The 27,733-nt window shown below is 42.9% G+C and overlaps 2 protein-coding genes across 2 annotated transcripts in view; both read left to right on the forward strand.

Moving 5' to 3' along the window:
• Positions 1-27,733, forward strand: part of LOC118885219 (zinc finger protein 211-like) — a 189,000-nt gene that overhangs the window by 130,861 nt on the left and 30,406 nt on the right. The window lies entirely within an intron of this gene.
• On the forward strand, positions 2,238-19,449 carry LOC118885222 (zinc finger protein 211-like). Its single transcript, XM_036833719.1, has 4 exons — positions 2,238-2,504; positions 3,140-3,178; positions 3,795-3,921; positions 17,387-19,449. The coding sequence occupies exons 2-4, from the start codon at positions 3,146-3,148 to the stop codon at positions 18,778-18,780; spliced, it is 1,554 nt and encodes a 517-aa protein (XP_036689614.1). The 5' UTR covers positions 2,238-2,504; positions 3,140-3,145; the 3' UTR covers positions 18,781-19,449.

The following is a 27,733-nucleotide window of genomic DNA, read 5'->3' on the forward strand; positions in this document are numbered from 1 at the left end:
GACCGCCACAAAATACCGGAAGTCCCGCCTTCGCCCAGTGCGCCCCTCACGGAAATGCCGAAAGTCTGGATGTTCATTGGGTGTTCGTCGCTGCCGCTCAGCTCATAGCTTTCTGGGTAATGGAGTTCCCGCCGCCACACAGGCCCGCAGGAGCGGCGCCTTAGCTGGAATCTCCCAGGGAAAGGGTCAAGCAATGCCCCGGGGCTGCTCAGAACTGAAGGCCTTGTTCTTCTAGGTCGGAGAGAAGCTTCGCTTCCTCTTAAAGGGGCGAAGGCCAATTTCTGGGGGGTCCGAAGTGCATTTAGAAATCCTTCAATGCTATTAGACATATATACACTACCAAATGTAAAATAGATAGCTAGTGGGAAGCAGCTGCATAGCACATGGAGATTAGCTCGGTGCTTTGTGACCACCTAGAGGGGTGGGATAGGGAGGGTGGGAGGGAGGGAGATGCAAGAGGGAAGAGATATGGGAACATATGTATATGTATAACTGATTCACTTTGTTATAAAGCAGAAACTAACACACCGTTGTAAAGCAATTATACTCCAATAAAGATGTTTTAAAAAAAAAGAAAAAAAAGAAATCCTTCAATGCTATTGATCTCTGAAGTGTTTAGTTATTCGGATTCCATGCGAACATTGTCTGGTAGATGCGAACATTGTCTGGTAGATGCAAGTGATTATACATTATCTTATTATCCTGTAAATGCACACAGACTGAGGCATTAAAGTCATTTTATATATACCCCAAAGTCAAAATTATAATTGAGGTAAATTAATTCAGATATATCTAGTTTCTATTCCTGTCCCTCCACATTGTTTAATCTCTGCCCCTCTACATCATTACTTATTGAAGGTTATAGTTCATTCTTTAATTGTTTTTAATGTAATTGTATAGATAGGTAGAGAGAAAATGTGTATTTATCTACATTATTTATATTCTTATTCCTTCACAATCATAAGAATAATTGTAGAATACTAAACATCTCCTAACCCACTTGCCTTTTCTCACTTAAGAATAAATCCTGAAGGTAATTTCATACATGGAGGAAAATAATCTTCATTCAGTTCATGGCTGTAGGAAAATATGTTGTGTGAATGGTGCATCCTTTATTCAAATACCCCCTCATATGAACATTTGGATGAATTCCATCATAAGACCTTAATTAATAACCACTGCACCCATAAGTATGTACTGCTATAATCCAGTTAAAGTAAGCAAATGTGTTACCAAAAGAGAGGAAATCATGTGCTATGTTCAGCAGTAGATACAGCTGAGCAGAAGAAGGTGACACATTTATGTTCATTTATCTTTCTAGCATTTATTCATTTATTTCTATCTCAAATTAAAATCAATATCTCCTAGATACGAAAGTGAAGGGTTGGACTTCCCTGGTGGCGCAGTAGTTAAGAATCCACCTGCCAATGCAGGGGACACAGGTTCGAGCCCTGGTCCAGGAATATCCCACATGCCGTGGAGCAACTAAGCCCATGTGCCACACTACTGAGCCCGCGTGCCACAACTACTGAAGCCCGCGCGCCTAGAGCCCATGTTCTGCAACAAGAGAAGCCACCGCAATGAGAAGCCCGCACACCACAGCAAAGAATAGCCCCCGCTCACTACAACTAGAGAAAGCCTGCCGAAGACCCAACGCAGCCAAACATAATTAAAAAAAAAAAAAGAAGAAGAAAGTTAAGGGAATGCCAACCTGGAAATGGAAATCATCTTCCTCACTCAGACTGGAGATGGGATCCTGGGAAACTCCTCCTTCCTTTGTCATTTAAACTTCACTTTGTTGACTGGATAGGAGTTGAGATCCACAGATCAGATTGTCAACCACTGGCCTTAGCCAACAGCTTGTCTCTCTTCTCCAGAGGGATCCCACAGACAATGGCAGCTTTTGGATTGAAATATTTCCTGGATGATGCTGGATGTAATTAGTTTCGATTTTGGCTGTGTTTGGTGGAGATGAGGGTAATTTCAAGGAGAAAAAAGGCTATGTTTTAGTGGATATTAAATTCTAGTTCTGTTAATTGAGGTTTGTATTTATGAAAGTTATTGTGTTAGCCGTACTTTTGCCCTGATGTTTGCTCCTGCGGGCCTGTGTGGCGGCGGGAACTCCATTACCCAGAAAGCTATGAGCTGAGCGGCAGCGACGAACACCCAATGAACATCCAGACTTTCGGCATTTCCGTGAGGGGCGCACTGGGCGAAGGCGGGACTTCCGGTATTTTGTGGCGGTCATTTTGGCGGTCCTCGGGGTCAGGAGGCAGAGAGCGCAGAGTCGGCATTGAGGTGACAGACAGAGAAAGCGCGGGAAGAGACTTTGTCCCCAGTGACTAGAGGCGGTTCTATAGTCGGGCACATCGCCGCTTGCGGGGCCGGTCTGGAGACGTTGGTGCCCGGTCCGTTCGGGACGCTCGGCTGTCCCCTCTCTGCCCCGGCTTGTGGCTCGGGTGGCGGCGGCGGCGGCGGCGGCGGCACCGAGGGACCCGCCTCAGGTAAACGCTCGTCCTCCTGGCCCTCACCGCCCTCACCGCCCTCACCCCACCAGACACTAAAGCCCCGAGTGCGGGGCGCCTGCTCTCGTGCCCGCAGCCCAGGCCCCGGTGTCCAGGACGGTGAGGCGGCCGTGGGTGGGGTCCTGTTTCTGACAGACGGTGTGATGGCGCGTGGCAGAGGGTCACAGGCGGACGGACCGGCAGGTGCAAAGGCTGGGAGGTCGGATTGAGCCGGGAGGATTGGGGAAACCTGGGGTCCGTGTTGCTTCTGCAGGGAACAAAGTGTGGGTAGAGTCGCACCTGCAGTGACAGGCTGAGGAGCTGTACCTTCCTTCTTGGGGCTCTTGGAGCCATGGAAATTTTTGCGGAAAAGAGACATGATCTAAGTTAAGTTTGAAAAGATCCCCAGAGTCTGTTCAGTGGAAGCACAAATTGTAGGGCTGCTGAGGACATTGAGGCAGAGGGTGTTAAGGGTTTTTTCCCCCAAGGACACAAAACTGCTGAGAGTCAATACAGAGGTTAGATGGTCGGCCCGAGATTACCTGACTCTGGTGACCCCCAGGGGTTCAGGGAAGGCCTGAGCCCCTGGAAGGATGCCATGCTCACATCCCTCTAAGACCTGCCTCTTCCCACAGGTTTCCATGGCTGCAGAAGTGCTTTTGGAACCTAGTCAGGTAAGTGGCGGTTTCGTCCTCCCTCACTGGTCCCAACCCCTATTTTCTCCAAATTTGTGGTGTCATGAGACTTGTCACCTGCCATTTTCCCAGCCCTTGGGTGTGGGGACCTTAGAGAATCCTAGCTCAGGGTCCTGAGTTGAGTCCAGGGGTTTGATGGAGGGGTTCCCATTTCAGGCCACCAATGGAAAGAGATGTGGAAGCTTATCACAAAAACGGGAAGTGCTTGGAGGTGAGGCTAAGCTGGTTCAGGGAATTGCAGGTCTCCTTCCTTTCTGGTGAGAACAAACTGGGTGTGGGGAGTAAGAGTCAGACTTGGAATGATTGCCTGTGAGGTTAGGCATCTGTTCTGCAGGCAGTGGGAGGTCTGGATCAGATGAGGGAGGTGTTCGCATCTAGGTCTTAACAGGCTCCGTCTGGTTGCAGAGTGGACAGCAGAGTGAACACAGTGGTTAATGGGAGCATGAGAAGACAGCAGACACCAGTGGCACCAGAGTCTGGAATCTCCTCTGAGATCTTAGAAGGAGGATGGACATGGGGTAGATGTGTGAGGAGATAGATTGTGGGTCTTCCGGAGTGAGGCTGTTGATGATTTCATCTGTCTCTATCCTGGCAGGGAAGTGTGACCTTTGAGGATGTGGCCCTGTATTTCTCCTGGGAGGAATGGGCTCTCCTTGATGAGGCTCAGAGATGCCTGTACCACGATGTGATGCTGGAGAATTTTGCACTTACATCTTCCTTGGGTAAGCTGTTACACCTGCCCCTATGCCCTGGGCAAGGCTTGGCCTTTCTCTTTTCTCCAGGGTCAGGTATGTCTCCATCTAAACCATGGGCACTGCTTCCTTCCCCAGTTGCCTGGGTATGTGCTGTGGTTCAAGGGGTGAGCTGAGTGCATGCCTACTTCTCATCCTTATCACTCCAGCGCCTACTGCGCCAAAGGCCTTACAGGGAAGGATTTGGTATCGCTGTTCTTTAGGTCAGCGTAATGGATCCCACCTGTCATGCCCTCTCTCTCGCTGGGTGACTGTCTGGTTCCATGGCACCCTAGTATTGCTCCCTTCCTGTACCTCACATTTATTTGTTCCTGACTGTGGCTGGAAGTGTAGTCACTTATATAGTCACTAGTTACACAAATGTTCTTGAAAGTTCCTTTGCTAAGATTCTTTTTACTTTATTTTAGTTGTGGCAATTTTGCAAAACAAAATATTTACCACTTCTAAGTGGCATTTAGTAATTCTCATTGCGCAACCATCACAATCATGCATCCACAGAAGTTTTTCATCTTGTAAACTTCAACTCTGTACCCATTAAATGGTAACTTCCCCCATCTACTCACAACCACCATTCTACTTTCTGTATCTGAATTTGACTATTCTGAGTGTCTCATATTGGTGGAATCATCAGCAGTTGTTTTTTTTTTTTGGTCTGGCTTTTTTGACTTAGTATAATATCTTAAAGGTTTATCTGTATTGTAGTATGTGTCAGAATTTCCTTTCTTTTTAAGGCTGAATAATATTCTATTTTATGAATGTACCACATTTTGTTTACTATTATTCCATCGGTGGACACTTGAGTGCTTCTACCTTTTGGCTCTTGTGTATAATGCTGTTATGAACATGGGTGTGCAGATATTTAGTGTCCCTGCTTCAATTCTTTTGGGTATATACGGAAAATTGGAATTGCTTCATCTTATGATAAATCTATTTTTTTTTTAAATTTTATTTATTATTTATTTATTATGTTTATTTTTGGCTGTGTTGGGTCTTCGTTTCTGTGTGAGGGCTTTCTCCAGTTGCGGCGAGTGGGGGCCACTCTTCATCGCGGTGCGCGGGCCTGTCACTATTGCGGCCTCTCTTGTTGCGGAGCAGAGGCTCCAGACGCTCAGGCTCAGTAGTTGTGGCTCACGGGCCCAGTTGCTCCGCGGCATGTGGGATCTTCCCAGACCAGGGCTCGAACCCGTGTCCCCTGCATTGGCAGGCAGATTCTCAACCACTGCGCCACCAGGGAAGCCCGATAAATCTATTTTTAATAGAATTAAAATTACAGCTGCACAAAGGTTCCAGTTTCTCCCATCCTTGCCGACACTTCTGTTTTTTGTGGGTGATAACCATCCTAATTGGTGTGAAGTGGTAGCATAGTGGGGTGTTTTGTTTGTTTTGTTTTTGTTTTTTTAAAGCAGATATGTTCATTTATTTATTTATTTATTTTTGGCTGCGTTTTGTCTTCGTTGCTGGGCGCGGGCTTTCTCTAGTTGTGGTGAGTGGGGACTACTCTTTGTTGTGGTACGCGGGCTTCTCATTGCGGTGGCTTCTCTTGTTGCAGAGCTTGGGCTCTAGGTGCACGGGCTTCAGTAGTTGTGGCATGTGGGCTCAGTAGTTGTGGCTCGCGGGCTCTAGAGCCCAAGCTCAATAGTTGTGGAGTACAGGCTTAGTTGCTTTGCAGCATGTGGGATCTTGCCGGATCAGGGATTGCATCCGTGTCCCCTGCATTGGCAGGCAGATTCTTAACCACTGCACCACCAGGGAAGTCCCGGTATCATAGTGTTTTGATTTGCATTTCCCTAACAGCTGGTGATGTTGAGCATCTTTTTGTGTGCTTATTACCCTTTTGTATATCTTCGTTGGAGTACTGTCTGTTGAAGTCTTTTCCCGATTTTTGAATCAAGTTGCTTGATGTTTTTGTTTTTGAATTTTAGGAATTCTCTATATATTCTGGATATTAATTTTTTATCAGATATGTGACTTGCAAATATTATCTCCCATTCTGTAAGTTGCCTTTTTACTATGTTCTTAGCATCGTTTGATGTACCAAAGTTTTTCATTTTGATGAAGTCCAGTTTGTTTTCCTTTTGTTCCTTGTGCCTTTGATTTTGTTTCCAAGGAATCATTGCCAAATGCAATGTCATGAAGCTTTTCCTCTGTTTTCTTTGAAGAGTTTTATATTTGTAACTCTTAAGTGTAGATCTTTGATCCATTTTGAGTTAATTTATGTACGTGGTATCCATCTAATTTCATTCTTAAGCATGTGGTATTCAGTTCTCCCAGCATCATGTATTGAAAAACCTGTCTTTCCCTGTCGAATGGTCTTGGCCTCCTTTTTGAAAACCATTTAACCATATATGTGAGAATTTATTTCTGAGCTCTTTATTCTGTGCCATTGGTCTGTATGTCTGCCTTGATTCCAGTATCACACGGTTTTGATTACTGTAGCTTCACACTGATACTTGAAATTTAGAATTATGACTCCTCCAACTTTGTTCTTCTTTTTCAAGATTGTTTTGGCTATTTGCTGTCACTTGAGATTGCATATGAATTTTAGGATGAATTTTTCTATTACTGCAGAAAACGTCATTGGAATTTTGATAGGGATTGCATTGAGTCTGTAGATGGCTTGGGGGTCATATCGACATCTTCAGAATATTAAGTTTTCCAATTTATGAGCATAGAAGTCTTTCCATTCACTGTCTAATTTTTTCTTTTGGCAGTGTTTTATACTTTTTAGTGTACAAGTCTTACTTCCTTAGTTAAGTTTATTTCTAAGCATTTTATTGTTTTGATAGATACTTTTATAAGTGGAGTTTTTTCTTAGTTTCCTGTTCAGATTGTTCATTGTTAGTGTGTAGAAATACAACTGTGGAAAACTGCTGCCACGTCCTGCCCGCTGTCTGCCGCACATGGTGGGGTGTCGATCCAGGACCTTGCTTCATACGTGTGGAGGGAAGCCCTTCCCCTGAAGTTAGTTATGACTTACAGCAATTGGGTAAACTACACCTGTGCGTAGAATTGAAACATTTTTCTTTTCTCTTTGCCTGGTGCCTCCAGAAACTGGGGACTCTTGGGTTCCGAGCAGCCTTATCAGGGGAATGGAAAAGGCTGGCTCCTGGCATGTGCAGGAATCTCAATATTTTGGGGACTTCTAGAAGAGAAAAATCCACCAAGGCATAATCTGGTGGTAGGCCTTTGGCATGGCTTTCCTGGCCTTGAGAGGCCTTTTGGGAATTCGGTCTGACACTCCTTCTGAGGAATTCCACCACAACCAGTTTGGAGGAGCCTAGGTGGTCAATTGACCACACTTGTTTTGCAAACAAATTAGTTTCGATTTGGCTGTGTTTGGTGGAGATGAGGGTAATTTCAAGGAGAAAAAAGGCTATGTTTTAGTGGATATTAAATTCTAGTTCTGTTAATTGAGGTTTGTATTTATGAAAGTTATTGTGTTAGCCGTACTTTTGCCCTGATGTTCTGGATGGAAAGAAAATTATCTAGTGAAATTGTCACAGAGTGTGTGACAGTGTGACAGTGTGTCACATGAAGTGTGACACTGCTTGCTTTAAGTCTGCTACTAAAAGCACATGTACAATGCTTGTGTGACAATTGGGTATAAGAAATATATGGTCTAGGGCTTCCCTGGTGGCACAGTGGTTAAGAATCCGCCTGCCAGTGCAGGGGACACGGGTTCGAGCCCTGGACCAGGAAGATCCCACATACCACGGAACAACTAAACCCATGCACCACAACTACTGAGCCTGTGCTCTAGAGCCCGCGAGCCACAACTACTGAAACCCACGTGCCTAGAGCCCGTGCTCTGCAACAAGAGAAGCCACCACAATGAGAAGCCCACGCACCACAGTGAAGAGTAGCCCCCGCTCGCTGCAACTAGAGAAAGCCCGTGTGCAGCAACAAATACCCAATGCAGCCAAAAATAAATAAATAAATAAATAAATTTATTAAAAAAAAGAAGGAAAGAAATATATGGCCTATAAAGTGTTTGCCCATTAACATTCCTCTGAGCCTGTTCATGAGATCTGATTGGTTTTCCCCCACCTTGTATGACTAGGCAAATATAAAGGAGGCCCAGCACCGAGGGACATGATCTGAACCTGGGGTAGGAGCCAGCACCCCAGCAAAGAGGGACGGATATTTTAGTCATCAGTGCTTTCTACTGAAAGATTTGCAGTCAGAAGGGGAAATGATGGAAAAATCTCCATGTGTTGAGGTATAGGGAAGTCATTCTGGCTTAACTTAAATTTTACTGACCAGAGCAGCCTATTTGTGGTCTTTCAGACGTGCATTGTACATCTGCTTTGGCCGTTGAGGAAGGGAATGGATTTGAAAGTCAAAGTGGAGTAACTTGTTCAGACATCCAAGGTGAAACTAAGGGGCCATTGTATACATGATTTTAGTCACGTTCTTGTGTTATTGAAAGTTGAGTTTTTGAAGTGTTACACAGACTAGGAGAAAAACCACAGGCAGGTGTGTTATCTCAGAATGTGGTTACTGCTTGTGTTTTGCTTAATTGTCATAATCTCCCCTGTGCTGTGCCTGTTAGATGTCTTAAATTTCATCTCTAGCCTGAAAGAGGAAATCTATTCCACGACTGAGCAGCAACACTGGCCTCACTGCGAAGTGAGTCTAATTGCTGGGTCTCCAGCGAGATGCCATTGTCAACCTTCTCTGGACTTCCATGAAAAATTGACCTGGCTACTATGACTACGTGGGGACTACTGACAATGGGGGAGAAAGACTCTCACCATATTCCTGTCCCGCATGCCAGTACATCAGAAGGAGCCCTGTTGAACTAAGATCTCGCATGCTTTGTGGCACAGCCAAAAATTAAAAAAAAAAAAAAAAAAAAAAAGAAGAAGGACCCCTGTTGGTAAACGTTACTATACAACTGACTGCCCATGAGCCTCCCTTGGCTATGCTGTGTGGAATGAAATAGGCTGGCTTCTGGACACACAAGTCCAACTAGTGGGATTAACTGTTTTTTCTTTGGAAAGACCTAATGGGTCCACTCTTAATGGCACTCAACCTAGCATGGACAGACAGATCTGTAGTGTGACTGCTGACCCTTGGCTAGGCCACCAGAATGTTTCTTTAAAATCCGGACCTCCCTATGGGGGTAGCTCTGGGTTTGTGAAAACCCGGGGTGGCCTTACCTTCCTGATAACTGGACAGGGCACTCCTACTATTGACTCTCTTTCCATCGACCTGGTAAGCTCTTGGCTCCAAAATTTGCCCACATCCTGGCAAATGACTCTTCTGAGCATAGTAGGTATCTTGATACTCTGAGGCTGCTGCTGTCTGTATTGTATTTGTGGTATCTGGTTGCAGTGCCCCCTACATACTTGACCCCAGGGATATCGCATAAGAGGGTAGACCAAGATTGTAAGGGTCGTGCAGTGTGTGTAGGGGTAGAGTGTATGGTCAGGCCACTCAAGATGGCTGTTCTCTTGCTCTCTGTACATCCCATGCCCGACCAGTGCCTGCTTCATCTATACCCTATGCACATGACTGACCTTCCTACTCACTTGCCCCAGGCCCCAGCTGGTGATCATTCTTATCAAAGGGGTGGTGAGGGGTTTGCCCCTCTACTGGTTTCCCTGGTAACTAATGAGCCCACCTGATGCCAGTTCCCCTATAGCTGGTAATCTTCCGTTCCCCCTGGGAGCGAAGACTGCTGTCATGTCCTGCCCATTGTCCGCCGTACAGGGTGGGGTGTCACTTCAGGACCTTGCTTCAGATTTGTAAGCTCCCCCATCCATTAAACCGTTGATGTCTCTGTTGCTGGGAGGAAAAAAAAAAAAAAACACAACTGTTAATTCTTTTTTTTCCACACTGCCTGGCTTGGAGGATCTTGATTCCGGACCAGGGAGTAAACCCAGGCCTTGGCAGTGAAAGCGCTGAGTCCTAACCACTGGATCTCCAGGGAATTCCCACAGCTGTTTAATTTGTATCCTCTTCCTTTGCTGAATTCATTTATTCTAACAGTTTTGTGGTGGAATCTTTAAAATTTCGTGAGCTATGGTTGCCTTTTGTCTTTGCTGCCTAATGCTCTGTCTAGAATTTCCAGTACTATGTTGAATAGTAGTGGCAGAAGCTGGTGTCCTTTTCTTGTTTCTGATATTGTAGGAATACTTTTTAGTCTTTCACTGTTGAGTATAATATTTGTCATAGATTTTAAATCCTTTGCTTTTATTATGTTAAACTAGTTTCCTTCTATTGATAGTTTGTTGAGTATTTTCATCATGAAAGGGTATTAAATTTTGTCATGTGGTTTTTGTGCATTGATTGAGGTGGTATGATTTTTTCCTCATTCTGTTAATGTGATATATTACACTGAATTTTGTATCTTTTTAAAATATTTAGTTGCAGCACGCAGGATCTTCCTTGCAGCATATGTGATCTTTCATTGTGGTGCGTGCTTCATTGTGGCGTGCAGGCTCAGTAGTTGTGGCTCGAGGGCTTTAGTTGCCCCGCGGCATTGTAGGATCTTAGTTCCCTGACCAGGGATCGAACCTGCGTCCCCTGCATTGGAAGGTGGATTCTTAACCACTGGAACACCAGGGAAATCCCTGAATTTTTTATGTTGAACCATCCTGGCAAGTTGTATCTTGTAGAAAGCAAATAGTTGGATTATGTTCTTTTATCCATTCTGCCAATTTCTCTTTTGCTCAGAAATTTTATTCCATTGACATTTAGAATAATTACTAATGAGGGGGGAATTACTTCTGTCATTTTGCTATTTGTTTTCTACACGTCTTTTGGTCTCTTTTGTCCCTCGTTTCCTCATTACTGTTTTTGTGTTCCACTGATTTTTTGGTAGTAAAATGTTTAAATTTTTTGTCGTTTCCTTTGTGTACTTTCTATAGCTATTTTTTTCTTTTTGGTTACCATGGAAATTACATTTACCGTGCTAAAATTATAACACATTATTTGAATTTATACCCTTTTAGCTTCAACGATATTTTAACAAGGGTGAAAGGGGGTGGAGGGATAAATTGGGAAATTGGGATTGATGTATACACACTACAATATATGCAATAGATAACTAATAATAACTCACCGTATAGCACAGGGAACTCTACTCAGTACTATATCTACTTATACGGGAAAAAATCTAAAAAAGAGTGGATTTATGTATATGTATAACTGATTCACTTTGCTGTACAGCAGAAACTAATACAACATTGTAAATCAAGTATATGCCAATAAAAATTAATTTTAAAAAAACCAATATTTTAACAAAATGCTCTGCTTCTATATAGCTTGGTCCCCTCCCCTTTCAGTTATTGATGTTGCAAAATTACATCTTTATATGTTGTGTATTCAGAAACTTAGACCAGTAATTGTTTTTTATGCATTAATCTCTTAAATATTATAGAAAACAAAAAGTGGAGTTATAAACTCAAGTTATTATAAAAGTGCTTTTATAATTGTCTATGTATTTACTTTTTTTTTTTTTTTTTTTTTTAATTTATTTATTTCTATTTATGGCTGTGTTGGGTCTTCGTTTCTGTGCGAGGGCTTTCTCTAGTTGTGGCAAGCGGGGGCCACTCTTCATCGCGGTGCGCGGGCCTCTCACTATCGCGGCCTCTCTTGTTGTGGAGCACAGGCTCCAGACGCGCAGGCTCAGTAATTGTGGCTCACGGGCCTAGTTGCTCCGCAGCATGTGGGATCTTCCCAGACCAGGGCTCGAACCCGTGTCCCCTGCATTGGCAGGCAGATTCTCAACCACTGCACCACCAGGGAAGCCCTATGTATTTACTTTTATCTGAGACCTTTGTTCTTTGTTTACTAACTAGTGTTCTTTCATTTCAACCAGGAGTCCCTTTAACATTTAATATTATTTGTTAATATTAAAATTTTATATATATTATAATATTGTAAAGAATATTTCATTTTTTGCAGGACACATCTAATAACTTCCATAGCTTTGGTTTATCTGTGATGTTTTAATTTTCCCCTCAGTTTTGAAGGACAGTTTTTCTTTTTTTTTGTTTTTTTTGTTTTTTTGGTTTTTGTTTGTTTTTTTTTTTTTTAATGTCTGAAACATTTATATTAACATATTTCCATACATATTTCCATACAAATACAAATATAAGATTTTTAGAAATTTCATGTAATGTCTGAAACATTTATATTAACATATTTCCATACAAATAACCCAATGAAAGTTTAGTATTAGTTGTTTTGTTTGTTCTTTTATACTGCAGGTTCTTATTAGGCATCAGTTTTATACACATCGGTGTATACATGTCAATCCCAATCGCCCAATTCAGCACACCACCATCCCCACCTTACCGCAGTTTTCCCCCCTTGGTGTCCATATGTCCATTCTCTACATCTGTGTCTCAACTTCTGCCCTGCAAACTGGCTCATCTGTACCATTTTTCTAGGTTCCGCATACATGCATTAATATACGATATTTGTTTTTCTCTTTCTGACTTACTTCACTCTGTATGACAGTCTCTAGATCCATCCACGTCTCAACAAATGACTCAATTTCGTTCCTTTTTATGGCTGAGTAATATTCCATTGTATATATGTACCACAACTTCTTTATCCATTCGTCTGTTGATGGGCATTTAGGTTGCTTCCATGACCTGGCTATTGTAAATAGTGCTGCAATGAACATTCGGGTGCATGTGTCTTTTTGAATTACGGTTTTCTCTGGGTATATGCCCAGTAGTGGGATTGCTGGGTCATATGGTAATTCTATTTTTAGTTTTTTAAGGAACCTCCATATTGTTCTCCATAGTGGCTGTATCAATTTACATTCCCACCAACAGTGCAAGAGGTTTCCCTTTTCTCCACACCCTCTCCAGCATTTGTTGTTTGTAGATTTTCTGATGATGCCCATTCTAACAGGAGTGAGGTGATACCTCATTGTAGTTTTGATTTGCATTTCTCTAATAATTAGTGATGTTGAGCATCTTTTCATGTGCTTCGTGGCCGTCTGTATGTCTTCTTTGGAGAAATGTCTATTTAGGTCTTCTGCCCATTTTTGGATTGGGGTGTTTGTTTCTTTGATATTGAGCTGAATGAGCTGTTTATATATTTTGGAGATTAATCCTTTGTCCGTTGATTCGTTTGCAAATATTTTCTCCCATTCTGAGGGTTGTCTTTTCGTCTTGTTTATGGTTTCCTTTGCTGTGCAAAAGCTTTGAAGTTTCATTAGGTCCCACTTGTTTATTTTTGTTTTTATTTCCATTACTCTAGGAGGTGGATCAAAAAAGATCTTGCTGTGATTTATGTCAAAGAGTGTTCTTCCTATGTTTTCCTCTAAGAGTTTTATAGTGTCCAGTCTTATATTTAGGTCTCTAATCCATTTTGAGTTTATTTTTGTGTATGGTGTTAGGGAGTATTCTAATTTCATTCTTTTACATGTAGCTGTCCAGTTTTCCCAGCACCACTTATTGAAGAGACTGTCTTTTCTCCATTGTATATCTTTGCCTCCTTTGTCATAGATTAGTTGACCATAGGTGCGTGGGTTAATCTCTGGGCTTTCTATCTTGTTCCATTGATCTATGTTTCTGTTTTTGTGCCAGTACCATATTGTCTTGATTACTGTAGCTTTGTAGTATAGTCTGAAGTCAGGGAGTCTGATTCCTCCAGCTCCATTTTTTTCCCTCAAGACTGCTTTGGCTATTCGGGGTCTTTTGTGTCTCCATACAAATTTTAAGATGATTTGTTCTAGCTCCGTAAAAAATGCCATTGGTAATTTGATAGGGATTGCATTGAATCTGTAGATTGCTTTGGGTAGTATAGTCATTTTCACAATGTTGATTCTTCCAATCCAAGAACATGGTATATCTCTCCATCTGTTGGTATCATCTTTAATTTCTTTCATCAGTGTCTTATAGTTTTCTGCATACAGGTCTTTCGTCTCCCTAGGTAGGTTTATTCCTAGGTATTTTATTCTTTTTGTTGCAATGGTAAATGGGAGTGTTTCCATAATTTCTCTTTCAGATTTTTCATCATTAGTGTATAGGAATGCAAGAGATTTCTGTGCATTAATTTTGTATCCTGCAACTTTACCATATTCATTAATTAGCTCTAGCAGTTTTCTGGTGGCAGTTTTAGGATTCTCTATGTATAGTATCATGTCATCCGCAAACAGTGACAGTTTTACTTCTTCTTTTCCAATTTGTATTCCTTTTATTTCTTTTTCTTCTCTGATTGCCGTGGCTAGGACTTCCAGAACTATGTTGAATAATAGTGGTGAGAGTGGACATCCTTGTCTCGTTCCTGATCTTAGAGGAAATGCTTTCAGTTTTTCACCATTGAGAATGATGTTTGCTGTGGGTTTGTCATATATGGCCTTTATTATGTTGAGGTAGGTTCCCTCTATGCCCACTTTCTGGAGAGTTTTTATCAGAAATGGGTGTTGAATTTTGTCAAAAGCTTTTTCTGCATCTATTGAGATGATCATATGGTTTTTATTCTTCAATTTGTTAATATGGTGTATCACATTGATTGATTTGCGTATATTGAAGAATCCTTGCATCCCGACAGTTTTTCTTGATATAGAATTCTTGGTTGACAGATTTTTTTTCCCCTTCAATACTTGGAATATATCAACCCACTGCCTTATGACCTGTGTGGTTTCTGATGAGAAATCTCTTCATAATCTTGTTGGGGATTGCTTATATGTGATGTGTGCTTCTGATTTGCTGCTTTCAAGACTCTCTCTTTGCCTCTGGCTTTTGACAGTTTGATTCTAATGTGCTGCATGATGGGTCTCTGAATTTATCCTGCTTGGAGTTTGTTGAGCTTCTTAGATGTTTATATTTTTATTTCATCAGGTTGGGATGTTTTCAGCTGTAATTTCTTCAAATAAGGTCTCTGCCTTTTTGTCTCTCTGTTTTACTTCTGGATGTGTACATTGTGCTTGTTGGTCTACCTGATGGTATCCCACAGGCCCTTATGCTCTTTGCTTCTGTTCAGTATTTTTTCTTTCTGTCTTCAGATGCAGTGTCTTCAAATTCACCGATTGTTTCTTCTCACTGCTCAGATCTGCTTTTGAATCCCTCTAGTGATTTTTTTTCAATCAGTTATATTGCATTTTTCAGCTCTGATATTTCTTTTTCGTTTGTTTATGTTTCTTATGTCTTTATTGGTATGTCTGTTTTGCTCATGCAACATTTTCTTAACTTTGCCCACATATTTTTTTTGGCCACATGGCACGTGGGATCTTAGTTCCCCAACCAGGGATCGAACCCATGCCCCCTGTAGTGGAAGCATGGGGTCTTAACCACTGGACTGCCAGGGAAGTCCCTGCCCATATTTTCTTTTAGCTCTTTCTGCATCTTTTTTTTTTTTTTTTTTTTTTTATAGCTACTTTATTTATTTATTTTATTTTATTTTTGGCTGTGTTGGGTCTTCGGTTCATGCGAGGGCTTTCTCTAGTTGAGGCAAGTGGGGGCCACTCTTCATCGCGGTGCGGGGACCGCTCTTCATCGCGGTGCGTGGGCCTTTCACTATCGCGGCCCCTCCCGTTGCGGGGCACAGGCTCCAGACGCGCAGGCTCAGTAGTTGTGGCTCACGGGCCCAGCTGCTCCGTGGCATGTGGGATCTTCCCAGACCAGGGCTCGAACCCGTGTCCCCTGCATTAGCAGGCAGATTCTCAACCACTGCGCCACCAGGGAAGCCCTTTCTGCATCTTTTAAAATAGTTGTTTAGTTGTTTTCAAGTTTTTCTCTAATAAGTATACCATTTGGTCTTTCTGAAGGATGGTTTCTATTGATTTGTGGGGTTTTTTTTTTCCTTAGAAAGGGCCATGCTTTCCTATTGGTTTGTATGTCCTGTGATTTTTTTTGTTGTTATTGAAAAATGGGTGTTTGTGTCTTACATTGTGGTAACTTGAGATTCAGTTCTCCCTCTTCCTAGGGTTTGCTGGGATCTGTTTGTTTGTCTTTCTGTTTGTTTATTGGTAGGGTGTCTCCATCCTGGAGATCAGTCTGAGGTATAAATTTAAGGTCTGCTCAGGTTTTTTTCTTACCCAGATATGCATGGCGACTTTGTAAATTCCCCTGTATATATGATTGATTTTGAGTGCCTTAGTCCTTGAATTTCTGCCTATCAAAACGGGACTAAGAGAAAAATGGTGTGAGGGGGGTGGACGGAATAGACGCCTGCCCTTTAAATCCCCTGTGAAATTGCTTCAGCTAGTGAGGGGAGGGCCTTTGCAACATTGGTAGTGTGGTTTACAACAATGGCTGCCCAACTCCGTAGCACTACCATCATTAGAAGCAGCAAAAAGAGCACAGATTTCTGATATTTGGAGGACAGACGCCTTATTGCCCACCCTGGCTCCTAGAAGCTTCTCCAGGAACACATACATGGTGCCTGCCCCAGGGCTCAGAGTTAGGGGAGTTGGAGGATGAATACCATTACCATGCTAAGAGCTGAAAGTGATCAAAATTAAAGCAGTTTAGCATTGCAGAGGGGTTACATCAGATTGATTCTACCAGTATAGTTGTCCAGAAGGGAAGACACATTGCTGGTTCTTAACTTTTCTGCTCTCTTACCTCTGTCTGTCCTTAGGAACTTTTTTGTAGTATTTAAACAGCTTTCTGGTAGTCTATTGTGTGCTGAGTTGTCTGGGACAGTATTGGCTACTGACTTGTCCCGTCATTCCCTTAGGAATTGGATCCTCTTGGTCTCATGCAGATCCTCAGGTGGGGCTACAGAAAATGTCCTCTGCTTCACAGGATGGACATGACTCCATTCTCAACAAGATGGGCTCAGAGCAGGCCTGACACAGATGAATGGAAGTTGAGAGAGGACATCACTTCAGGGCTTTGTCGAAATCATACCAAGAACCTGTCCTGTTTAATTGTGTTTTGGTGCCATTGCTAGTGGCCACACCTCACTTCTACTTTCCCTTCTCCATTCTTAACACTTTGCTGACTTGTCATTTCTACTAGTCATTTTTATTCTTACTCCAGCTGAGAGCTACTCCCCACCTCTCTGGACTGCTTACCTCACTTATTCCTCACACTGTTCCCTCCTTAGTGCATTCCCACTTTGTAGTGTCCTAAAGTGTGCACGTGTCTTATTATCCTTAAACACCCATTACCTTTGTTCCAGTCAGATTTTTCTGGGACTGGACTGGACTTCTGCACAGCATCCCATGTCGTCAGCATATGTAATCCTGCTAAAAGCCATTGACAGAAGAATGAGCTGTAGAACATGCCTTTCCCCCTGGGCCACACCCTTTATTCATGTCCTGTGCTTGGGGAGGCCCGCACCATCCTGTGACCTTAGGGACCCAGTGGTGCACAGCAGCTGCTTCCTCAAGCTGACCCCAACTTTCTTTTCCTGAGAACAGTTTCATGGCCTGATTCTTTGATGCATCTATTTACATTTGTGATTGTTTTGCCCCCTCTCAATATGGTTAACATGTACTTCACCATCACTTTTTCAGGCTGTTGGCATGAAGTGGAAGATAAGGAAGCATCTCCTGAACAGAGCATTTCTGTAGAAGGAGTGTCACAGATCAGGACTCCTAAAGCAATTTCATCTCCCCAGAAGGCCCAGCCCTTTGAGATGTGGGGCCCAATCTTGAGAGATATTTTGCACTTGCCTGAGCACCAGGGAATGCATCTTGGGCAGAAACCATACACGTGTGGGAAACGGTTTTATTTCACTCCCAACCTTCAGCAGTACCAGGGGCAGCACATTGGAAAGATACCCATCAGAAATTCTGCGGACCGAGACTTGTATATAAAGAGTTGCACAACCCACTTGTCAGGGAAATCCATTATATGTGTGGAGATTGCGAAGGACTTCTTAGCCAACATGGGATTTTTCCATCAACAGGTCATTCACACTGAGGAGAAGCCAAACAACAGTAATGAGTGTGAGGCTGTCTTTCACAGTGGAAAAAAGCATGAGAACTGGGGAGAAGGCAAAAAAGCCCTCAACTGCACAGACACACTTGTTGAGGCCCAAGGAGTCCTCACTAGAGAAGGGCTTTACGAGTGCAGCAAATGTGGAAAAGCCTGTACCCGAAGATGTAACCTCATTCAGCACCAGAAAGTCCACACTGGAGAAAGGCCTTATGAATGCCATGAATGTGGAAAATTCTTTACCTACCTTTCCAGCTTCATTATACATCAGAGAGTTCACACTGGAGAAAGGCCTTATAAGTGCAGTGAATGTGGGAAATCTTTTAGCCAGAGCTATAGCCTCAATAGCCATAGGAAGGTTCACACAGGAGAAAAACCTTATGAGTGCAGGGAATGTGGGAAGTCTTTTAGTCAAAGATCTAACCTCATTCAGCATCAGAGAATTCACACTGGAGAAAGGCCTTATGAGTGCAGTGAATGTGGGAAATCCTTTAGCCAAAACTTTAGCCTCATTTACCACCAGAGAGTTCACACTGGAGAACGGCCTCATCAGTGCGGTGAATGTGGGAAATCCTTTAGCCGAAGCTCCAGCCTCATTCACCACAGGAGACTTCATACTGGAGAAAGGCCTTATGAGTGCAGTAAATGTGGGAAATCCTTTAAGCAAAGCTCCAGCTTTAGTTCACATCGGAAAGTCCACACAGGAGAAAGGCCCTATGAGTGTGGGGACTGTGGAAAATCATTTAGCCATAGTTCCAACCTCAAGAACCACTGGAGAGTTCACACTGGAGAAAGGCCTATTGAGTGCAGTGAATGTGGGAAATCGTTTAGCTGCAAATCTAACCTCGTTAAACACCTGAGAGTCCACACAGGAGAAAGGCCGTATGAGTGTGGGGACTGTGGAAAATCCTTTAGCCAAAGTTCCAGCCTCATTCAGCACCAGAGAGTTCACACTGGAAAAAGGTCCTGAGTGCAGTGAATGTTGGAAAAAATTTTCAGCTGCAAAAATAACCTCATTCAACACGAGAGACTTCACACTAGTGAAGGGCCATAGATAGCTGGGATGTGCAGTTTCCTTCTAGTATAATTACACTGGAGGAGAGAAGTTGTGAGGGAGCCATTTACCTGAATTAAAGCCCATACATCCAAAAATCTGCAGTGGGGAGACTGCCCTAAAATCCCAGTTATGTAGGAATCTTTAAGGAGCTCTGTTATACTTTATTTCCTGCCAGGCTCTTTCTAGCTTTATGTCACTGCCAGTGTGGCAGAATTCATTTCACCTGTGTTACCCGGCAGGTTCACACAATGTGCAAAAGTTACCTCCCAACATGTTCAGGGAAGCTGACTTCTGTCCCATCCCTGTTTGTGGGGGATGTAATGAGTAGTCTTAGCTCTTGTGGGATCTTCATTCCCTTCCCATTTCCAAAGTAGGGCCTGGACCCGACCCAGTTTGGGCCCAGTGGACCCAGTCTGAGTTCTATTGGTGACTTGCCAGGAAGAACTGCATTTTCAGGGACATGTTAGTTTATGGTGACACTTGTCTTGGATTTTCCCAGCCTCTGAGTCACCAAGCTGGGAACTGCATGCCTCCTATTGCTCTGCATTTTGCAATAATAAAGGCATTAATGTTTAAGCCACCTTTGGTCTTGGGGTTCTCTTCACTGTGTGAGGTGATCTGAAAACAACTGGGCTCTACCAACATTAAGGACTGCACAGCTCTCATGGGGGGGTCCCATGCTTTGTGTGTCTCACATGTCAGTATGATTAAGAATATAACTGTTTCTGGTTTTGGCCTAAGGTAAATACATTGTTGCCCAGCGTCTCCTAGGAAAGACTGCAGGGTTTTAGGGTCCTAATTTGTGGACTGGGTATCAGGATTTTTTGTGGGCTCAGAAAACACCCTGAGGAGCCAGGAAGTTATGACAGCCCCCAGTGTTTCTGATAATAACACGAATTGTTTTTCTTATTCACAGTAAATATCACATAATGCTCAGCAGTTATCCTGCAAAAGAACCACATGCCCTGATCCCCAGAGTTCACTAGATAATGCCACTGTAAGGCTAGGGCCAGGGGGAACCATCTTGGTAAAGGAACCCTGGAGTGGAGGAGAGTGCAGTGGAGTAGATGGCGTATGCCCCTTCTAAAATTGCATCAACAAATGCTCCATTGACTGTGACTGTGCAGTATCAGTGGGCACAGATGCCCAGAAATTCTCAGAACCTCCAGGCAAGTGTATCTTTTGGAGCTGAGGTCATTGTGAAAGAAAATAAGCTATTGGTTTTCTGGATTCCTATAGCCTCTCTGGGATGTTCACATAAAGGCCATTGCTACAGAGGCAGAGAAACAAACAGAGAGAGAAAGGGAATCCCTTAGTCCAGGGTTCCCTAACCCACGGGCCTTGGACCGGCACCGATCCGCGGCCTGTTAGGAAGCAGACTGCACAGCAGGAGCTGAGTGGCGGGCGAGTGAGTGAAGCTTCATTTGCTGCTCCCCATTGCTCACGTTACCGCCTGAACCATCACACACCCCACCCCACCCCCCAACCCCCGTCTGTTGAAAAATTGTCTTCCACGAAACTGGTCCCTGGTGCCAAAAAGGTTGGGGACTGCTGCCTTAGTCCACAGTGTGGCTCTGTGACCAGCCAACATTCCTGTTAATTCAGGTGGGAAGGAATCTACTACTCATCAGTATTAGCTACCACTAAGGCAAGGCTGCTCCTCCAAGGTCATCAGAAAAGAGAGGCAATATAGGATTGCCAGGCCTGATTTTTGTTTGTTAATTTTTGTTTTTTGGCTGTGCCATGCGGCTTGTGGGATCTTAGTTCCCTGACCGGGGATTGAACCCAGGCCACGGCAGTGAACCACTGGACCTGCCAGGGAAATTCCCCAGACCTGATTTTCTGAAAAAAGTGAGAGATCTAGATTTTTCTTTTGAACCATTTTGTAAATTTTTATTCAGGTATAGTTGACATGTGATATACTGTATCTATTTGAAGTGTATAAATTTTTACACATAAAACCACAAAGCCTCATCATAATCACGATAATGAACATGTCTATCATCTCCAGTTTACCTCATGCCATTTCATAATGTCCTTCCTCTCCCCCACCCACAGATCACCATTCATTTACTTTTATTTATAGTAGATTGTATTTTCTAGAATTTTATATGATTTTATTCATGAAATGTTTACTTTTTTTTCCTGGTTTCATTCATGATTCATAAATATTTTGAGATTCTTCAGTGATCCATATATAAGCAGTTCATTTTTTTTATTGCTGAGTAATATGTTTCCTATACTTATGCTATTTGTTTATCCATTTGTCTGGTTATGGTCACTTGGGTTATTTCCAGTTTTCGCTATTGTAAATAAAGGTGCTAGAACATTTGTGTGTAATTCTATATGTATGTATGTATTTTCACTTGCCTTGTGTTACTAACTCAGAGTATAATGCCTGAGTCATAGAATAGGTGAATGTTTAACTTATGAAGCTGCCAGACTGTGACCTGAAATTGTTGTTTGCTTTTGCATACCCACCAGGAGCATGTAAAATGCTTCCACATTCTTTTGAATTTCCTTAAATTTTGAATTTAAGCAACCAGTAGTTTTAATTGCATCTCCCTAAAGATTCGTGATGTTGAGCATTTTTTCATGGTTTATTTTCCATTTGTATATCTTCTTGGTAAAATGTCTGTTCATATCTTTTGACTATTTTTCTTTTCATTAACAAATAAATAGCTTATTTTTATCCTCAATTTTTTTGCGTGCTACATACAAGGTAATTACCACAAAAACCATTTATATACTTTAAATTTAATCTGCATTATTCACATATTCTTAAATCTAGACTTTGAATAATATAATGAAGTCCTGGTTTGTAGTATTTTCCAGTTTGCCTGATACAAATACTGCCACCATGGACAGTTTCAAACTACCAGCAAGGTGTCACTGAACATGGAGCTGGGAAGAGTTCATAGAGGTACATCATTCTAATTCCAGTAGCTACAAATAACCTGTAGAACACAGATGATAATAAAACATAGTAAAATTATTAGGAAGTGACAAGTTTTGAATATTTGTTTCATGAAGGTATAATTGACTGAACATATAGACTGCACATATTTTGCATGTACATTTTCATGTTTTAATACATGTTTACACCCCGAAACCAAAATTTTCATTGGAAACAAATGACAGTTTATAATAATGGCACTTATTCAGTTAAATACTTCAGTTCAAGAAACAGAGCAGGCAAGATGTTTGAATACAGGCAATTTTTTTTTTTTTTTTTAAATTTTTTTTTTTATTTTTATTTTTATTTTTATTTTTTTAAAAACTTTTTTTTTTAAATTTTTATTTATTTATTTATTTTTAATTTATGGCTATGTTGGGTCTTCGTTTCTGTGCGAGGGCTTTCACCAGTTGTGGCAAGGGGGGGGCCACTCTTCATCGCTGTGCACGGGCCTCTCACTATCGCGGCCTCTCTTGTTGCGGAGCACAGGCTCCAGACACGCAGGCTCAGCAATTGTGGCTCACGGGCCCAGCCGCTCCGCGGCATGTGGGATCCTCCCAGACCAGGGCTCGAACCCGTGTTCCCTGCATTAGCAGGCAGATTCTCAACCACTGCGCCACCAGGGAAGCCCAATACAGGCAATTTTTGAGGAAAAAAAAAGCAACCTAACTTTGAGGATATTTTCCTCACAAAGGATCAGAAAGAATGCGTATTAAATTAAAAATTGCAGTTTTCCAGCAGTTTATTCTGGAGTCAAAACCATAGTCTTTTCAGTATGAATCCTCTGGAAGTTTGTGTCTTTGTTCTTGTTGACAGAAAATTCACAAGTAAGCCAACATAATTTATAGTGATTAAGGTTCCGTAAGTGAGTGGGAACTTCAGTAAATTTGAAAACTCAGGGAGCATACTTATAGTTTAAAGTGTTATTATGCTTTAGCATTCTCAGTATTATCATCCATATTTTAGAGGAGCAAATTTTAGCCCCTAATTCCTGAAGTTATCCAGTGCATCTAAACTAGGATTTATTGAAGTCTGTTTTTCTCTGTCACATTTCAGTCGTCCATATTTCATACAATCTATAATAACAAGTCCAATTAGTACTAATGTTTTGGGAAGAAAATAGCTGCCTATCATTCACAGATCCAGGACTGGACGTTTTTCTGTTTTTTGGTTTTTTTTGCCTGCGTCGTGCAGCACGCAGGATCTTTGTTCCCCAACCGGGGATTGAACCCGTGCCCCCTGCACTGGGAGCGTGGAGTCTTAACCACTGGACCGCCAGGGAAGTCCAGAGTTGGACCTTGAATAGCACATCTCTGGAGCTACAATCACGCAGATGTTTGCAGGCATCTGGAAGAGGCTAAAGAGCACTATGGGCATGAGTCAAACAGACAGAAGATCAGATCAATGGAGTGAGAAAAGATGTTACTATATGTAAGTGAATCCGAATGTCTCCAGAAGGATCTACAGCCATAAATGTGTTTCCTTTCAGACTCATACAGGTGGGGAGGGAAGCGTTTGTTTTATATTTACCCTCATATGTATTTATATGAACTTTTCCAAGTAAATTAAAACACGAAATAACAAAAGGAAGTAGTAGGCAAAATAACATAATTTAATCAATTAAATGAGAAAAGGTCAGAAATCATTTTGAAGACATCAAAAAATATCTTTAACATACAAATCAGGTTCATTAACTTTAAGTGAGAAGTAACTAATTTTGTTTACATATGAGACACCACCATAGATACTAAGTGTCCTACGAAGAATGGCACCTCATGGTGGATTACTGATACCCTGGTCGCATCCATTGAGGCCCCTATACCTCACATAATTCAAATGAACGTGCCATTCAATCTTCACAGGCCAATACTTTGCTCTTACATGTATTCTAGCCAGTGCCTCTTTCAACAGCCTCTCCTTCACCTACATAGGAACTCAATACTATACACCTCTATACTTAGTGGCCCATGAGGTACCTCAGTGGTTCAGCCATCACATACCTCCTCAACTGACAAGAAGTTAATTGGATCCAGCTGTCCTCAGGCACCCAAGTATGGCGCTACATTGATGACATCCCCTCGTGAGGGGATTTGCTAGACACTCATGCGGGACACATATTCATCATTGCACTTGCAGAGAGCAGACGGGCCACTGCCTGACACAGATTTCAGCGTCATGCCACCCCAGTGGATTTCTTTTTTTTTTTTTTTTAATATATTTATTTATTTTTGGCTGTGTTGGGTCTTCGTTGCTATGTGCCGGCTTTCTCTCGTTGGGGCGAGCGGGGGCTACTCTTCGTTGCGGTGCTGCGCAGGCTTCTCATTGCGGTGGCTTCTCGTTGCAGAGCACAGGCTCTAGGCGCCCAGGCTTCAGTAGTTGTGGCACATGGGCTCACTAGTTGTGGCTCATGGGCTCTAGGCGCGCAGGCTTCAGTAGTTGTGGCACACGGGCTTAGTTGCTCCGCGGCATGTGAGATCTTCCCGCACCAGGGCTCGAACCCGTGTCCCCTGCATTGGCAGGCGGATTCTTAACCACTGTGCCCCCAGGGAAGCCACCCCAGAGGATTTCTTAGCTTCATCCAGTGTGCCTAAGGGCTACTCTACTGCTGATGTAGTTAAAAGCAACTTCTGATTTTGTCAGCTTCCATCAATGTAAGACGGGCCAAACCTATTGGATCTTTCTGGCTTCTAGAGGCAACATATTCTCCATTGACTACTAAGGCTTATTTACGCAGTCACCCAAAAATCAGCCTACTTTGGGGCCTTTACAACAGAAGGTCCTAGAGTCAGTTCCGATGGCTGACCATACAACGGGCGCTTCTTTTGGTGCCTCCTGGAGACTCCAAGGTGGAAGCTCTGGCACCCACCTCCTATGCTTTGTAGAGTCTCTGGGCCAAGGATGGCAGTAAGTTGCCCAGGTGCTTCTTGTGCAAACTGCTGCCTGTTTCAACTTCACATGACATGCCGTGAGAGCAACAACTGCGGGCTGCTTACTGAACTCTTTTGGAAAGGAAGGCTTTCACAGGACCTGAACCTGTGATACCCTGCACCCAGTTACCTATTATTTCCTGGGTCATGAAAGCAACACCCCATAAACTCAGAGTGACCATCAAGGCCTTGATACATGATGGAGCCATTCCTGGAGCTCTGGTGTATCCCACTTGCAGGAAGAGGTAGCCTTCCCTGTCCTCAGGCTCTTGCCAGATGCCACAGTGCTGAAGGAAAGCACCCTTCTCCTGGACCCTTGGCTACCTGGGCATTCACTTGGGGTCAACTAAGTAAACAATGGGAGATCACATACTTTATTTACAGTAATGTCACCAGTACATGTGATGGAGCTCTCTGGAGGGCTGCATTCAAAAAATTTTGGATACTGTTCCTCAGTCATGTCAGACAGTTATCTTGGCTGATTATAGGCATTCATATTTTCTTCCCTGGATATTATTGTTTGGGCTTCATGATCTGGACTAGTGGGTACATGATCTTTGTCCTTCACAGGCACGAGCAGCGAGTCCAACACATTCACAGCAACAGAATTTCCCCACACCTTCCCATGAGGCCAGAGCCACATGCGCCATCCTGATCCTGGTGAGCTTCATCGTCTGTTTTTACTGTCTCTCTTCCATTTTGAATCTTTGTGTTGCTGTAATTGTAAATCCAGGCCAGTGGCTGATGGACATCTCTGTGCTACTAGCTTCATGTTTCCCAGCTTTCAGCCCGTTTGTGCTCATCAACAGTGACACCTGTGTCTCTAAGTTCTTTGATTTCTGCACCAAAAAAGAAAAAAATGTTTTTTCTACTCTTGTTAAAGATCTATAAGGTTTCTCTTATTTCAGCATTTGGATCAATTGTTCATTTTCTTTTCTTTTTATTATTTATTTATTATTTTTTAAAAATAAATTTATTTAATTAATTAATTATTTAAACACTCGAACAACCTTTAATGTGCTTACAACGAATCACTTTACAAAACGCACGAACACTTTCTAAAACGTAACTTTTGACACAGTACACAAATTAAAATAACGATATCAAAAACCATGGTTGCATGGTCTGATCCTCTAAAATGGACTTTAGGAATCTCTGAGCAATTTACTAGGATTCTAAATGTTCATCCAATGAGCCTAGCTACATTTCTACAGATTTGAATGTTGCACTGAGAACAGCTGCTCAAAGATGAGTTCCCTCTGTCAATCTCCACAGTTTTTCAAGGTCAAGTTACCTGTGAGCGCATTTGCATCCTCACTCCTTAAAAGTGTGCTATGAAATAAACCAGCAGGATGTATTGGGCGGAAACTGATTCCCAGGACACATATGGATAAGCAAGTCAAACATTAAACATTCTATTTGAAAGAGGAAAAAAGCAAAGAAAGATGTTCCAATACACATCGTTCAAGGAATAGGAGTTTCTACTAAAATACAAAAGTTGCGCAGCAGCAGTTATGACTTTTAATGGTATTTTGTTACATGGGAAGACATATCCTGCCAGATATCTTGCAGGGAAAACTTTCAAGAGAGGTTACGCCTAATCTATCCCATATACTTAAAAATGGCCAAATCTGAAACTCACCAAGTCGTTTTAGGGATGAGGAAATAGGGCCACAGAAGTTAGGTGCCATCGTTTATGGCCATCAGGAGTCAGCATTTTATTCACTAAGCCCCTTGCTGAAGCACTGTATCCTTTACTGCAGGACTTCTTGCTAAAAACCCACGCCATCAAATGTCCCCCTGTTCTAACCACAAAGTGGTCTGCAAAGTTAGCCACCTACTCCTTTGTTTTCCTTGAAGCCAGATTATCACCGGCCAGGACTTTTGTATAAGGACCTTCCCCACACTTGAAGTGGTGTATTAAGTCAACCGCAGGCCAAGTTCTTTAACGTTTTCTCTGTTGGGATTACTTCTCTGCCCTGGACCAGCACCTGCTCTGCACCTCTCTGGCTGGGCAGCCCTGGGTGTGCTAACTGTCCTAACAGAGGGGCGTCCACAGGGTAACCTGAGCCAACGCTGACTGTGAAGGTGACGTGACTTCAGAAAGGTTTGAAAAGCAGTGTAGGAACTGCAAACCTGTGTGAACGGTTCAGGTTAAAATATTCGAGTTCAGAGTAGTATCAGCAGACAAGAGAGGAAGAGAGTGTGTGTAATGGTCTAATTGACCCGCGTGAGTCAATTACACTTAGTAAGGAGGTGGGACTAGAAGTGAAGAACGGAGAGGAACATTGAGGTGAGAGAGACAACAATGGAAAAGCAATGGTCAACTCCAAGTTCAGAGGAACGGAAGTGTCTCAATTTGTGCGCCTGCAAAATATACACAGTGATCTGCCAACTGTCATGTTAATATGCCATGTTGCCTCTGGGATCCTTAGGAGGAAGTATTGAAGGGCCCAACATTTCAGTATTTTTCAGTGGTAATTTCAAGCTCTGTAGCTCCAGCTCTTAGACAGTAGCACTCTGATTCTATTATGTCTTGTCCTTCTTTTGAACTTTTTCCACTTTTCCCTGTTTTTGGTGATTCTTTCTCCTTCTTGTTTTTATTCGACATGGCTGGTGCAGACCACCGCCGCCGCTCCAGCCGCCTGCCCCCCTCAACGGCAGCTCCCCCGCCCCGGCTGCCGCTGCCGCCAACCGGGGCCTGAGTCGTTCACTCACTCACGGTTTTCCTTTCCCAGGCTCCCAGAGGTGGCGGGCAGCGGCCTTATTTATGTATTTTGGCTGCGCTGGGTCTTCGTTGCTGCGCAGGCTTTCTCTAGTTGCAGTGAGCGGGAGCTACTCTTCGTTGCGGTGCACGGGCTTCTCATTGTGGTGGCTTCTCTTGTTGCAGAACATGGGCTTTAGGCACATGGGCTTCAGTAACTGTGGCACGTGGGCTCAGTAGTTGTGGCACACTGGCTTAATTGCTCCGCGGCATGTTGGA

Source organism: Balaenoptera musculus, chromosome 19 (genome assembly GCF_009873245.2).
Source record: "Balaenoptera musculus isolate JJ_BM4_2016_0621 chromosome 19, mBalMus1.pri.v3, whole genome shotgun sequence".
In the NCBI taxonomy this organism is placed as follows: domain Eukaryota; kingdom Metazoa; phylum Chordata; class Mammalia; order Artiodactyla; family Balaenopteridae; genus Balaenoptera; species Balaenoptera musculus.